General features: G+C 61.1%; 1 protein-coding gene across 1 annotated transcript in view; it reads right to left on the bottom strand.

Moving 5' to 3' along the window:
* Positions 1 to 481: 481 nt before the first annotated feature.
* ARHGEF10 (Rho guanine nucleotide exchange factor 10) overlaps positions 482 to 16,291 on the bottom strand; it is a 78,934-nt gene continuing 63,124 nt past the window's right edge. The window contains 4 exon segments of the mRNA XM_055335438.1: positions 482 to 1,852; positions 4,578 to 4,700; positions 9,717 to 9,891; positions 13,130 to 13,272. Coding sequence (XP_055191413.1) covers positions 1,353 to 1,852; positions 4,578 to 4,700; positions 9,717 to 9,891; positions 13,130 to 13,272 — 941 coding nt within the window. The 3' untranslated portion in view covers positions 482 to 1,352.

Here is a 16,291-nt window from a genome sequence, read left to right as displayed (position 1 = left end):
CACAAGAAAACTTGCTATTTTTGAGTTTTTGGAGATATCGATCAAGACCAAAAATCTCTGAGTACCAAGGTTTATTTTTTTATTTATTTATTTTTTTTGAGTATCAAGGTTTAAATAGAACACACATCAGGACACTTCTGTTTTATTTGGCCCACGAAAAGTCCAAGAAACGCCACTGTTTACTCGGCACAAAAATCAGGAGGTTTGGTCTACAACAGGCACTTCTCTTCATATCTGACGTTAAATTCATTCAACTCAGGACGTCACTCAAAAACTGCCAAGTACGTGAGTCTCAGTTTCTCCGCACCTACCTCCAATCACGTGTGCTTTTCCACGCACTCGGACGGTCTCTGGGATTCACAACTCCCAAGCCAGCAGGTGGGGGTGGGGGGCAGCGGACCAGCCCCGAACTCACCAGAACCTAAGGCCCTCCTTCGTGTTTTGTGGGCAAAAAGAAAAAAAAAAAAGGCAATCCGGGTACTGTATTTTTAAATAAAAACTTTATTTATGACTTAAGGTAGCAGCTAACAATTTAAGAAAGCTTCAGGAGATATTACTTTCACGTGGGGGTACATGTGCACCTTGGAGAATATTTGGCCAAGTCATAAAGTTAGCATTCTTATCTGTAAAGTGCTGAGGAGTTTACTTCCGGTGACGCCCGCATTAACGTTTGTAAACCACTCGGTAAGTACAACGCGATACATAAACCCACGTGGAGCGTCGGGGACTCACGCTCACCCGCACACCCCAAGACGCCCGTGGGCCCCGGGGCACCTGCGGGACACCCAGCGCGCAGACAGCTGTGCAGCCTGAGTCCCACGGCCAGCCGCCCGCAGCCCCAGCGAGCACCACGGAGGGGCCGCCCGGCGCACCTGGGAGACGTGGGCTTTCCAGCACAGGCACCCATACCACTTGACGTGAGGAGGAAGGATTTTGGTGTGGACGCTGGAGTCTACACGCAGGTGAAGGGGTGAGCATTTTGGTTCGAAGCAAATGTTATTTGTGAAACGTTACAGATCGTTTGGTTCCCTAAAACATTAACTGTTAATTTTTAATAGAAAAAAATATATAAAAACACTACTTTGTTAAAATATACACACAGCACACCCCGCACGTCGGACATCCCAGCTCACCACAGAAAGTGGAGCCCGCCGTGTGCGGACCGGCCCCCTTCGCCGCCACGAGCTCTACTTGGGAATCTGAAGACACGCGGGAGAAGTAAAGGCGGCGGCTCTGAGCCGAGGGAGACGTCCTAAGAATGGTCAAGGCATCTCCGTGCTACCAAGTGCGCCGGACTCTCCGCGAGCCCACAGGTACCAGGACGCCAGGTGGCCCGACGGCTTTGCCTGGGCTCACGCGGTCAGCAGCGGCACCTGCCACACCATGACAGAGGCGGCCAGCTCCTCGGGCCGCTGCTGCCGGGCCCTCCGGCTCACCCTGCGGTGGCCCTGGCCCCCGCACACCACCAGCACCGAGCTGGCCTTCGCCCTCCTGGCCCGCCGCCCTCTGCCCGGCAGGACGCTGGGCAGCCGCAGGAGATCATAGACGACGCTCTCCTCCGACCTGGGCTCCAGGGAGCCCGAGCCCTGCGACGGCGTCAGGGACCCGGACGACGACGAGACCTCGCTCCTGTGCGTCCCGGCACCCAGCGAGGCGCCCAGCCAGACGGCGTCCGGGCTGCCCTGACTCAGGCCCTCGCCGGGGGGCACGTCCTTCTGCTCTTCCTCCTGGGGGTCCATGCAGGCTGGCGGGCTGTCCGTGGGCTTGTCCTTGTCCGTCTTGAGGGCGGCGGTGGCCATGACCAGGAACTTGACGGGCCCATTGTGCGCATGGTAGGAGACCATGCCTCTTCCTGAGTGGGGATCAGTCGGCAACGGCCGCATGCAACAGACGGAATCACAGAGAAATCAACAGGCACCCCTCTCTCGTCCAAGCCACCCCAACCCTTGTGGAACTCCGATACCAGGCACAGCGTCAAGTGGGGAGAGCCGCCCGGCTGCACACTCTCATGGACTTGCAGTGGATCCACGGAAGCATCCACAGAGAGGGTCTAAGATCCTGACGCCCACAGGGGCCCCACAGAGCACCGCCGCCCTGCGCCCCATAAGGGGCCTCCCTGCCCACTCCCTGCCGACAGGGACCTAGTCTTGACCGAAAAATTAAGTGCTGGAAATGGGTTGGTTTTAGGTACAAGAGGTCTAAAGGGCCAGTAGCTTCCTGCCATGTCCCAGTACCAGAGGGTTCCATGGCTTAAAATGAGCTCCCTCCATGGTTTTAATTCACCTGAGGATTGATCAATGACTCATCCATCCATCCATCCATCTACCTTTTATCATTTATCATCTGTCATCTATCATTGACTATCATCTACCTACCATCCATCCATCCATCCATCCATCCATCCATCCATCCATCTATCCATCCACCCACCCATCCATCCATCCATCCACCCACCCATCTCACCCACCCACCCATCCATCCATCCACCCATCTATCCATCTATCCACTCATCCATCCACCCACCCATCCATCCATCCACCCACCCATCCATCCATCCACCCACCCACCCACCCACCCATCCATCCACCCATCCACCCATCCACCCATCCATCTATCCACCTATCCATCTATCCATCCCTCCAGCTATCTAGGGGGGATTTAAGAGCGATGTGAATTTAATCTTAAAATCCTTACCTAACCTGAAGAGCACGTCAGAAACCACCCAGAGGTCTCTTCTGAAACATCCATTACTCCCCCTCCCTGAGTGCCCTGGCCCCATGTTGTCGGGGGAGCACAGTGTCCAGGCTTTCAACTGCTTCACAGGTGAGGCAACAGGGACATGGGAAGCATGTGCCCTTCTAACCAGATGCTTTAGGGCTGACACGGGCCTGAGCCCTCCCCTTCATCCCACCTTGGCCAAAGCAGATCAAATTACAGGATTCTTTAGCCGGGGCACAGGGCGAGCCGCAGTTCCCCTGGGCAGGGCTGCAAACAGCAGGTGCCAGTGGGAACCCCAGGGGTGGGAAGGCTCAGACACCAGTGCAGGAGGTGTCACCGACCTGACAACCCAGGGACACCTCTCCCTGCCACCTAGGGAAGGAGAGCATGTGCGTACCTATACACCCGGCTCCACGCCTGACGTGCACCTCAGACGCCATCAGGCCGGTTCGAGCAGAGACATCTCATGCAACATGAAGAGCTGCAAACAGCTCGTAAACATGCAGGTAAGACACATGATGACGAGGGCACGCGTGAGCCGCGGAGGAGAGTTAAGCACGGTCGTGGGGGGAAGGGGCACCTTGGGTCGGGGCGACACCCCAGTCCCGCACCAATCGCAGGTGGGCGTGACCCCTTCACCACCACGGAGCCTGCGCACATCCATTCTACACAATGTTGTGTGTGTGCGAAATATAGATCATAAGAAAAACAGAAAACAGGAGATGAATGAACAAAACTGGGATCCTTAGCCCTACAGGTGGGTCATTTCTGTGAAGCACAGACCTGTTCACGACAGGAGTCCCATGAAACGTCCTAGAGTTGTCATTAGGAAGAAACTGCAGAAACAGAACCTCATGAACATCCTGGTGAGTTTCCCATAAATTTTTTTCTCTGAGATTTTTTTTTCCCACGTGGCTGATACCATGTAATCAATATAAAATTTAAGATCCTGGGCAGCCCGGGTGGCTCGGCGGTTGAGCACCTGCCTTCGGCCCAGGGCGTGACCCCGGGGTCCTGGGATCAAGTCCCACATCCGGCTCCCCGCAGGGAGCCTGCTTCTCCCTCTGCCTGTGTCTCTTGCCTCTCTCTGTGGATCTCTCATGAATAAATAAATAAAATCTTAAAAAAAAATAAAATTTGAGATCCTAGTTTTCCTTATGGACTTGACACTCCTCTGTGATCACTCAAACATCACCTGCACCGGCTCATTATGTTCTAAAACCCACTACAGCCTTTTCTTACACATCTCTTCACCCCTGATTTTGAAGTCGTGTCCTATTTTGTGCTACGGAAAACCGAATGCCGTGTCAAGTATCTCTATTTGCATCTTGCTTTGTTCATGGACTTGGCTGCTTTGCCGGGCAGATTTCTCAACCGAAAAATCCTGAATCCAGACACAAGAGCGTTTTCAGGCTTAGGATCCAAAATGCCAAGTTGTGTCCTGAAGAGACTGCGCCCATTTGAACTCCTACCAACAGTGCAGAAAAAGGGCACCACAGCTTGTTAGGATGCTGAGCTTCCTTCTTTGCGGTGTAAAGCATAAAAAGCATCCACGCCATTGAGCAAGACCGTATGTAAATGACAGAGGGTAATACGTGGCAACTCAGGTGACATGAAAACACGTTCCTGGGGTAAAATTTTCCCCGGGCCCCAAGAAGCAGAAAAATAAAAGAAAGAACTGAGGATGCAAATGAACAGACACAGGCTACAGAGTATGCAAAAAGGGAAAAAAGCCCAAATAACTGACGCCGTTTAAGCAGCTCCCGGGACACGAAAGCGCGACGGAGACTGCGGGGCTTCCGGAGGCCGGAGGGCGGGACGGGGCCGGGAGGCACAGGCGCGCAGCCACGACCACTCACCAGTCACTTTGGGGATGCCCTGCAGCCGGGGCACAGGCAAGGCCACCACGATGCCCACGCTGGTGCCCACCATCAGCAAGCCGTGGCAGACGAGCAGACTGGTCACGGACAGGCGCTGGTGCCCTGGGGAGAGAGGGGAGGGGAGCGGGCTCTGGTCTCGGCAGCGGTGCCGCACGGGGGCAGACACTGGGTGCCCGGCCTGGAAATGCCACCACCTGCAGATGGGGCGCACGCCAGGCCCCTGGGCCTCAACCACGCGCTGTGCCCACGACCGCGGCAGGGAGAGAGGAGGGCCGGGCGCCACTTCCATCCTGGGCACCCCGGTGGTGGCCACGCCCTCTGGGAGAGCGGCCCCTGCACCCCTGGACCCCGCGCCCCAGCAGGTGGCTTCCTGCGGCCCCGGGCAACGCTCACAGGACACAGCGCAGCCGGAAAGGCCTTCCCAGCTCTGGCTGCTCCTGCGCTTTGGTCTGACGGCCAAGGCCCCACGGTGCTGCCCCGCGGGGGGTTCCCGGGCGGGATCCCCGCCTCCAGGATGCTCAGGGGCTCCCAGCCTTCCCTGCGGGCTCTCAGGCCAGGAACACGCGAGAACGGTCCAGCCTGCCCGCGGCCCCGAGGGTCAGTGTGCTCTCCTCCCCGCAGGCCTGACGGCTACTCTGCGTGTCTGCGGCCCACCTGCAGCTCACCTTGCTGAAAACACAGGCAGACGGGCCAACACCGAGGCCACAGGGAGAGCGACACGGCCGCTCTTACGACTTCCCTTGCGATGGCAAAAAACAAACAAACAAACAAAAACACCCAGAAACCCTCCAAAACCCCAAACTAAACCTACAACAAAAAGATTCAGTTTTGTCTGTCAGTGTAGACTCACGTGCTGGTTGAAAGCTAACGGGGTTTCTGTTCCCCAGAAGCCTGCTCGGGGGACTGGGTTTGGAGCCGGGCAGGCGCTGCATGCGACTCTGTTCAGGGTCAAATATGTGTAAAGCTACAGGGACACGTGTGCAGGCAGTTTCTGAAGCAGATGAAACCAACTCCCACCCCGACTACCGAGTGGGATGGGAGCTGCCGGGAGGTTCGCCTCCGTGCTCATGCTGGACACCCCGACGGGCGACGGACGCGGCCCCGAGCCTCAGAGCATGGTCGGCACCCGGCAGGGCTGCAGCTGGTGGGCCCAGGCCGGCCCGAGCCAGGATGACGCCAGGCCCTTCCCTCGGCTTTGCTCCTAATTCACATCTGGTCCCGACTCTGCTCCAATCCGCTCAACTTCCTCTTGATGTGGTCCACGCACATCCTTTCTAAAGTTACACTGATTTTTTTTAAAAAACCTCATTTGGCTTTTCTATGCGGCGAGGTCCCTCCTGGGAGGCAAGGCACCCACGCGGTGGGGACACGGAGGGGCTCGCTTACCACGACCTCTTACAACTTTTCCGCCAAAATATTCTCCCTTGGACCTTCCGGACAAAGCAGGAAAGCCCATGTCACAGGGGAAGCAGCTGCCACTGCTCGCGACCCACAGGCAGCAGGTCCGTCCAACGTCTTTGCGGGGAACCCTGCGCCTTCTAACCCGGAGTCTGCTCCACGGGGTCCGCGTGCTCCTGACCAGCAGCTCCCCGTCGCCTGCCAGACGGCGTGAAGTGGGACGCACAAGGGCCCGTCTCTGGGGACCCGGCCCGAGGCTGAGACGGCTGCTACGACGGAAGGGGAGGCGCGGCTGCTCGGCCGTCCTGCTCTTGAATCACAAAGTGCCATAGAAATCAGACCAGTTCCACGTCCTGCCCTCCCGAGGGTCAAGTCCAGTGGCCGCCGTGGGAGGCATGACAGACACCACCCGGCCCTGAGCGGAGCTAAATCCCACTTGTACACCCACCTTCCCCCCAGGCCGCTCGGCTGCGGGGGCGACGACCTCCAAGGGGAGCAGGAGACGCGGGTCCAGCGTAAAACACCCCCATGCGCTGGAGCACGGAGGTGAGGGATTCGGGGGGATGGGGTCAGCGACAGGCGCGTCGGCCTCGGAGAGAGACTGGCGTGAAGACCGGGCAGGGGGACCCGGCAGCGGGGGCAGCGCTGTGACCGGGAGGCCGCGCTCAGGGAGCTCGCTGCATACCCGCTAGGCCCCGCCAGGGCCCACGTGGCCGGGACCGGCACTCGCAGAGCCATGCGGCTGCACAAACACGGGAGCCGTGGGCTGGAGGCTGAAACCACCACGAAGAAGGTGTGAGAACGGAAGGAGAGCAGTGTGGACGAGGGGGCAGGGCCGGGCGGATGGCGGCCCTGGGGGTGCTGGCCTCTGGAGGTCCAGACCCGCCTCGACCCGCCGCGACCTCGGGGAGCAAGCGTGAGGTGACAGCGGGTCAGGGCTCCCAGCACCGCCCCCGGGATGGGCCTGGTATCATGCCCTCCATGACGGCAGAGCCCGGCGCCAGCACCTGCCCTACCAGCACGCGTGTGCAAGAGAAAGGCCGCCGCAGCCCCAGCGCAGCTCCCGTGTGCTCACAGGCCCAGTGCGGCTGTGGGCCACTTGGCTGCCAACCCGGACCTTATGCAACCGGGTCTCCTCACAGCACAGAAGCACCTGCGTTCTCCAAGGAGACACTTGTCAGAGTCACGCCTGTGCTGTCTCCTCGCCACATGCACACGCGTGCACACACGGCCACAAGGTGGAGAGTGTGCGCCTTCACGTGAGCCGCACACCTGCAGCAGTTTGTGTGTCAAAAAGCAGAGGAACAGCTCTCAGCCTCACCCAGCCCCGACGTCGGCCTGTTTCCTGCTGCCAGGTCCCCCTCTCCCCCGTCCCCAACTCCACGGTCCTCCCCTCATCCAGGCTCTCTAGACCTGACCCCAAACCACCCTGCTTCTCCTGCATCCACGGTGACTATTCCTCTAGCACCTTCTGCCTAAGCCACGGCACCTTCACCATGTTCCAGCCACCAGCCACCAACCTGCCAGCCACCAGCTGCCCAACAAGCACAACCGATCGACACCAACACCAGCGCAGGACCTCCCGCTGACACCAACAGTCTCGCCACTTTTAAACACACACGGGTTCACACAGGCTACCCGGTCGGAACAGAACTCGTGATGCATGCACGTGTGAGACTGACCTCTCGCTCCACCGCCCGCGGGGCAGGGGCCCCGACCGTTCTAAGAGGTTTTCTCCACGCTCGCTCACGCGCTTACAGGATGCAGACGCTGCCGAACACGTGCGGTCGATTACGAGGCAACCTGACCGGGGCGCCTGGCGCCGCTCTGCCATTGGCTACGGGCTCCGCCAAGCCGAAGTCCAGACTCAATCTCTGCCGCAAAGCTCCTCCCTCACACGGGCACACACGCCCCACGCTAAACCCACACGCTCTCATCTGCACAGTCACACCTCACATGCGCACACCCACACGCACGTGCACAAGCTCTCACACGCCCACATACCCCCACGCACACAGCTGCACCCTGCAGGTGCATACACACGTGTGCACACAGGCACGCACCCGCTCTCAGGCCACGTGCTTGGTCCTCAGGCCACCTGCCCCTCCTCCCCTGGGCCCTCCCTGCCTAGCCCCCCCACCTGGCCCTCCCACCTGGCCCCCCTCCCCTGGCCCCCCCACCTAGCCCCCCACCACCTGGCCACCCTTCTCCTACCTGCCCCCACTGCCTGGCCCCCCCTCCTGCCCCCCGTGCCTGGCCCTTCCTCCCCTGGGCCCCCCCTGCCTGCCCCCCCCCTGCCCCCCTCCCTGGCCATCTCCCACCTGGCCCCCCCCCCGCCTGCGCCCCCACCCCCACCCCATCCCAGCCCCGTGGATATCCGTGCACTGCAGGGCTCCCTCTGACTCTGCAGCCTCCTCTCACCTCCTCAGGGTGGGGCCTGATTCTGACCGGTCACTCTCTGCCCCGTCCCCGTCCCTCGCTGCCCACCGGGTGATGATCTCCCCGACTACACCCCTTTCCTGACTCCTTGGCCACGTGCCACACGCTCCTCCCAACTTCCTACAGGGCCGCTCTGCTCCGCAGCACCACATGCAACGTACGGGGCTTTTGTGGCCCCACAACCCAGGCCCTGAGGCTGACTTCCCGGCCCTCCTTCCCCCTAATCAGTTGTGCCCCGGGCCACTGCTTCTCTGGGCCAGAGCGGGTCCCTCCCGACACAGGAGGGTCCCCACGGCCCCTCCCTCTGTCCCCTGCAGGCTGCTCCTTGCACACTCTCAGCCACAACCTCGCTGGCCTCTTCCCTCCTCTGCCCCTCAGCTCCTGCATAGCAGCCACCTGCTTACACACGTCCAGCCGTGTGCCCACAACCATCTGTGACATGCACACACGTACCCCTCTGGGCACGCACACACCAGCCACGTGCCACACACATGCGGCAGCCACATGCCTACACATGACGTACGTGTGCTAACTACACGCTTATGCACACCGGACACATGAGTACATTCGAACTACAAGATCACACGCACGAGCTACATGAGGTACCGGCCGCGGGACCGCACGCTACCTATGCGCATATACACGTCACCAACACACTTGTAAATACTGGGCGCTTGCTGATACCCACTGGCTGCCCACTTACGCACAAGGTAACCACATGCTTATGCATACGTGGCACACGTGCCACACGCGTGCGTAGGTGCACACCGGCTACGTGCTCACACGCGATAGCCACGCACATTCACATGCGTCCACCTGCACTAGCTCATGCACACACACCAGCTACACACACACCAGCTACAAGCAACACAGCAGCTACGTGCACACACACGAGCTACCCACACACGCAGCAGCCACCTGCCGCTCCCGCAGTCCCGCTTCTCTGCTCGTCTTCTCCCCCCTGCCGGGGCCTCCTTCCTGCTCTGGGCCTGGCGGGCTCGGCCGCGAGGCTGCCCCTCTGGCTCCCGGGAGCCCGCTCTGCCCCGCTGCACTTCCTTCTCTCTGCTCTTCAGCTCAAGGCCCCGCTCCCAGGGCCCGGTCTCATCAGCTTTAAGTACGAGAAACGTCCACGGTCAAGGGCTTCTGACTCTAAGAACAGGGTCTTACCCGGGCCTGAGCTAACGCACAACGCACTTCCGTGCCATCTCCCCGAGGGGGCCACGCCTGCGCTCCATGCCCCCCCCCTCCTCCCCGGGACCCTCCCCGTCCGGGTCTGATCACCTGGGAGCATGTGGTGGACGGGGGTGGCTACGTTGATGTCCTGAAGATGCTTGAGTGTCTCGGTGTGGAAGAGGCGAAGCGTGGACCCAGAGGTGAAGGCGAGCCAGATCCCCACGCCAGCGATGACCATGTGAGACACGACCATGCCTTCCTCCTGGTGGGCCTCCAGCTGGCTCTGCGGAAGTCAAGGGACACGGTCAATGGGGTCTGGGGGCACCGGAGCCTTGACCCGGCGTTGGAGCAGCTGCCCCCGGCCCCAAGCCGCGACTCAGCTGCCGGGTCACACAGCTGAACCGGCCACGGGTGTCCAGCGGGCACCCCAGAGGGGCTCGCCGTGACCCAGGGACCCACAGTAAGGGCGCTGCACACGGAAACCACAGACACACGAGTAGTCAGCCCGCCCGTTACGGCTCCCCAGCAGGTGCAAGTGCTTCCGGAGCCTGACGGCATCTGTGGGACCCGCATGGGCACACACGCAGCCCCCGAGAGCCCACCGGAAGGCCCATGGGCCTGGCAGGCTGGCCAGAGCAGGAAGGCAAGGGAGGGCCTCTGGGGCGCGCGGGGGAAGGTCCGGGAAGGCAAAGCTCCGCAGGCGGGAGGCCAGCAGAGCCTGGGACTCGGGTTCCCCGAAGCCCGCTGTGCCTGTCCCCACCGCTCCGAGCGCTCCCTGGCCGCCCGCAGGTCTCTGGGTCTCCGCCCACCCTGGCCAAGTCCCGAAGGCTCCTGCTACTCCTTGTGGGACCAGGCCTTTCCTTCCGGAGCTTCTGGTCGACTCTGCCCCGTGTCTCACCCTGGTGAGCAGCTCTGAGGCCCCACCTGACAGCTGTGGAGAAGGGGCGCGGGGGGACGCCCGGAGGATCAGCTGCAAGACGGCCATCCCCAGAGCTGCCTGGGTCCACGGCCCAAGCCCCGCAACGTCCTCTACGCAGAGGGTTTCCTCCTCTGAGCTCGGGGCTCTGCAGAGCCGAGGACACGCCATGCCTACGCCCACAGAGGGGGGCGCCGGGCTAAACCCCGCACCCGCAGCCCGTGTGACACGCCACGAGCTGAGCCGACGGTGAGCATGTCCATCAGCGGAGGGCGGCACAGTCCTCGTGCACACAGGGAGCAGGGAGCGTGGGCCCCAGAGTCAGCGCGGGCCTGGACCGCCCCCCACGGCCGCCACCGGGACATGCGAGGCTCTACCCTCCGATCAGGCTTCTCGGGGAAGAAGTTCTGTTTTTCTCTTCCAGGCACAGGCTTCCCGAGACGAGGCCTGCAGGAAGCGGATGGACAACCGCCCACGGCCGCGTGTCCACCCGCAGGGCCGACAGATGGGGCTGGGGGAGGACGGGGCGCCCGATGCGCAGCCCTGCATGTGCCCCCTCACCTCGTGAGAACAGGTCGACACTGCCTGCCGTGACCACTGCCCACCGAGACCGCCGCCCGTGCCACAGCCGCTCCCCACGGGCTCACGGCCACGCGGTCACTGCTCCCTGGAAAACGGCCTTGGGGAGGCAGGGCAGTGCCGTGGGGAGCGTGGGAAGGACCTCCCGGTGCTCCCCGAGCATCAGGCAGCACAGCTGCGGTGTCTCCTCCCCAACAGGTTTTCAGCCCTCGATGAATCCAGCAGGTGGGGGTGGGGCCCAGAGCCGGCTTTCTAGAACGTTCTCAGGAGCTGCTGCTGGGCACGCCCACCTTCCGCTGCTTCTTATTTCCCTGTTGGTTCTCCAGTCCCATCATTTGCCTCCGTGACGAGCGCCCTGAAGGCCACAGGAGCGCTCCACGCGGGGTCACTGCCCAGGACCGTGGGGGCTGTGCCTCCTGCACCTCGTGGCGGGTGGTGCGTGTCCGCGCGGCCGCCTCACTCCTCCTCCTCCTCGTGGGTGGTCTCCGGCAGCTCCCCCTGGACGGCCGGTCATGACCCTGGGGAACGCGGCCCCATGACACTCGCCGCACAGTAAGATCCCTCAGGGGCTCAGCATCGCACTTGGCGAGGCGGGGGTCCTGGCAGGAAAGGACACACACGGCCCTCCACGGACGCCTCCAGCAGGCCGCTGCGAGCGGGTGACCCCGGGGACATTACTCCAAGCTATTGGTACCGAGTGTGAGGTGCCCTCTGGGTGCACCTGCACCAACCTCACCTCCCGCCTCGCCGTGGGCCTGGCGCACACCCTTCCCCGGCGAGGCACCACACCCGCCTTCTCGGGATGCCTGCTCCGCCCGGCCGGCCTCCTGCGGCTCTGCCCTCCGTGCTCGTGGCATCAAGGCCGCGACTCTCCTGGTCCTGTCACCTGCCCTGAGGCAGGGCCGCAGCTGGCTCTCGTAGGCTTTAGGAGGCAGGGCCCGGCCGGATGCGGAGAGGCACTTCCAGGGCCAGGTGCGGACGCGCTCGTCAGTCCGACAGGAAGCGCAGGCCCCGCACGTGCAGGGGAGGCACCTGGTGACGCCCCTCAGCCTCCCCCGCGGTCAGCCACCCGCTACCCCGTGACGGTGCTCCCGGGCGCGAGGCTGACGTTCCACCTTCTGCGAGCACAGACCAGGCCAAGTGTGTCCCAACAGCTTTCACGCGCGTCTCCCTGCGTGTGCTGCCAACGGCCCCAGGGCCCTACCCGCTGACCCGCCGCTGCTCCTCCGGGGAGTCCCCAGGACGGAGCCTCAGAGCCCACAGAGACCACTTTACTGCGCGGGTGGAGATCAAGGGAACCCGGGCTGCGACTCACCGCCCCAGCTCAGGAAACAGCTCTATCACCTGAGCTTGCTCAGAGGGCCAGGGACAGAGGGTCGCGGGCGGCGGGGCTCCGCGAGGACATGACTCTGGGTCGCAGGCGGACGAAACGCCTCCACCTGTCACTTACAAACCTTTCTGTACAAGCACACGCACGCTCACCGAACACAAACAGGAAAGTTCTAAGACTTTACGAAATTCATTGTTCCCTTTGTTACGGCAACTTCTAAGCCTGCGTCCCGGCAAGAGATCCGCCCCCGGAAAGTAAAGAGAACATCCTATGGCTTTCGAAGTTTGTGATTCTGCGTAAGCTTTAAGGATCACCTCCACCCGGGAGGTCTGGAAGGGTGAGGACGCGGAGCCCGAGGCAGCCCTGCGGCCCCCACGGCCGGCCGTCTCCCGACCCTTCCTGCACTGACCGAGGGCCGCTGGACCCCGGGCCCCGAAGATGCCCTCGTTCATACTGGGCACGTGTTCAAAGGAGCACGTCTGTGGGACTGGCAGGAAAGCACCAGCAATACCCCGAGGGACGTGGCCGCATGGTCAGCGGACTCATCCAGGGCGTCTTGTCATCTGCAGACAAGCCGGGGCAGCCTCCTCAGGGCAGGTGGGGCACAGGCACCTGCATCCCCTACAGGCCGGGCGCTCCCGACCGCCAGCCTCGGGGGGCAAGTGGGGCAGCGCCGCGCTCATTAAGGCGACTCACCTCTATCGCGTGGGTCTCGGTGTTGACGGTGAACACCTGGCCTCCGGAAGCCGCCCATAACATGTCCTCCGCCATCACCAGGCTGCGAACCGGCAAGACGCCTAATTTTATCACTTTCTGAGGTTCGGAATTCCAGGATCCATCTTAAAAATATATATATTTTAGTTTCAGTTATCCACGCACACGGATCGGGGGAAAGGACCAGATGTCATTTCATCCAGGTCCTTTGGGGGGGGGAGGGTAGGTCTACACCCAACGTGGGCTGGAACTCCCGCCCAGGGTCAAGATTCACAAACCAACCAGGCGCCCCACAACCATTCTAACAAGCACGCTGTTAGTCTGATGCGCACGCCTGGTCCCGGGCGCCATCTCCACGAAGGATCTAGCCCAGTGATGGAGACAGAGCCGCGTTCCCGTCCCACCCAGCGCATGGGTGGCCCACGCGGCCCAGGCCAAGCCTCAGCTCTCTCCTCTGTGAGCTGGGGGCGATGCCGCCCCGTGCCCCCGAGGCTGCCGTGGGAGCACGAGGGGTGATGAGGCGGTCGGGCTGCTCAGCACAGCGCCTGGTCCGCGGGGCCCAGAAGTCCCGCCATCTACGGCCACCCCACGTGACATGACAGCCGTAGCCAAGGGTCTGCGTCCGACCCAGCGCCTGCGTCCACCTCTGAGATGCCTTCTAGCTACTGTCCCATCGGGACCGACCACATCACCCCTGGATTAAAGTCAGAACTGAGGCAGGAGGCTTTCCTCCCGTCTCAGGAGCTCGCTCCGTTCCTGAAGCTCATGCGGTGAGGAAATACTTCAGTTTGAAACTATCTTCAGAGACCTACGGACGAGGGTCGTCACACTTTAGACGATGTGTGAGTCAACCAGCGCCGGGATGGCAATAAACGATACTTAGAGGAAGACTTAACATACGTTTTCAAGGTGACTGTGTGATTACCCTGTGTAAAAACACACTCTTCGATTTTCAAGGTGACCGTTAATTAAGCCACCACACCTAAAAACAGTGAACTCTGAGTCGGCCGATGCCTCCTCGGCTGGAACCCAGTGCCGCTTCCACGCTCCGTATCTGGACCTTTTCATCCAAACCCTGTTTATGACGAACCGTCTTAGGCTGAGGCGCGCGGATGCCAAGAGGCAACCAGGTAAGGTCTGGGGTTCAAGGTGCATTGAAGTTAGGGCTCAGCTGTAGGTGGAGGGCTTCTAGCTGCAGCTGCAGGACAATCACCGGTTCCCGCAGACACCGACCCGCCATCCACTTGTAGACCTGCACTGGACCCGGTATCGTGGTGTGGTCACAAGTGCACACGAGAACATGCTCACAGGCGGCCACATACAGTCACATGCGCACACATGCACAGCCACACGTGCATACATGTGCAGGCACACATGCAGTGGCACGGGCACGTGTGCATACAGATGTGTACACACAAGTAGTCATATGTGCACAATGTATAAGCACAAGCAGCCACACATGTGTGCAGTCATGTGAACACATACAAGCGGTCACACGTGCACACACGCACAGTAACAAGTGCACAAGCGGTCACGGGTGCATGCACAGTCACACGTGCATGCGTGCACGCTGTCACATGTGCACAAGCAGTCACATGCAAAACAGCACACGTGCACAAGTCCACACGTGCAGTCACACTGCACACACAGTCACAGGTACACAGTCACAGGTGCACACATGCACGCAATCACATGTGCACAAGCCATCACAGGTGCACACATGCAGTCACACGTGCATAAGCAGGTGCACACACGCAGTCACACGTGCAGTCACGTGCACACAGGCAAGCAGTCACACATGCACTGTCACGTGCACACATTCACAAGCAATCATGTGCACAAGCCGTCACAGGTGCATACATGCATGCAGTCACAGGTGCAGTCACACGTGCACACCCATGTGCACACACAAGCACACAGGCCTCTGCATCAGGGACTCACAGTCCTAGAGGCTCTGCACCTCCACATCCGACGGGATCACAGGGGTTCGGAGTGGAGATGCGATTCTACCCCACACGCGCAGGGGCTGAGAGCACAGGGCTGAGGATGCCCGTGGCACCTACACCCCCGGCGTCTGCGCCCCAGCATGGCCACCACCCTGACTGTGCTCGTCCCTGTGCAGCAAGAAACTGCTGCACACGTTTTGTTTGGAAGGATCAACTTCTAGCGATTGAACTTAGTTCTGAGCACCTAGTTACTCCTGCAGAGTCTGCGCTCAGGGCCCCGAGTCCTCCGTGGGGGCAGGGGTCCAACCAGGATGCGGGCCTCGGCTCCAGCCGACTGCAGACAGCCTCTCCCTGGAGGCTTCATCCAGGCCTGAGTTCCCTCCCAGGCTGCCCCCGCGGCTGGACCCCAGCACATGCTCCCTACATTCTGAGCCAGCACCAGGAAATCTGGAAATTTCTCCCAGACTTCCTGATTTCAAAGGCCAAAGGTCAAAGGTCAAAGACTTGCAAGGATGATGCATGCTGAGCTGTGGCGGAAGGGAAGGGCAGTGGCCTCCAGCCAGGCCAGTCCTCCCACCTCGGAGAACAAAACTGCGGTGAAGGGACCTCCCTCTGGGGAAGACATTCAGACGCCAACGGATACGCGAACACGTGCTCCGCATCCGTTGGCATCAGAGAAACGGAAACCACGGCGAGAGATCACGTCACAGCCGTGAGGATGGCCGTCATCGCCAAGACGCGAGGTCACCAGCGCTGGTGACAGAGGGGGAGAAAGGGGGCCGTGTGCGCTGTTGGTGGGAAGGCCGCTCCACAAACAGCATGGAGGTCCCTCGAGACATTAAAACAGAGCGACCGTACTGTCCAGGACGCCCACTTCTGGGTACTGACCCAAAGGACATGGAAACATCAATTCGAGAACCTCCATGCAGCCCTGCAGCAGCATCGCAGCTGCCAGTCCATCGACGGCTGGAGGGATAGAGATGCGGTGTGCACGCACGCACAAGGGAGCCCCGTATGCCACAGAGACGAGGACGTCCCACCGCCGTCAGGACGGGGTGAACCTCGAGGGCGCCATGCTAAGTGAGATGCGTCCTCATGCACGTGTGGAAGCTAAGATCTCTACGTCACGGGAACAGAACGGACGGGGGTCCCGGGTGGGGTGGGGTGGGGAGGGGTGGGGGAGCCTCGCAACCAGAGA

This window comes from Nyctereutes procyonoides, unplaced genomic scaffold (assembly GCF_905146905.1).
Source record: "Nyctereutes procyonoides isolate TBG_1078 unplaced genomic scaffold, NYPRO_anot_genome, whole genome shotgun sequence".
NCBI classification, from domain to species: Eukaryota; Metazoa; Chordata; class Mammalia; order Carnivora; family Canidae; genus Nyctereutes; species Nyctereutes procyonoides.
This window is presented reverse-complemented; position numbering and strand designations above follow the sequence as displayed.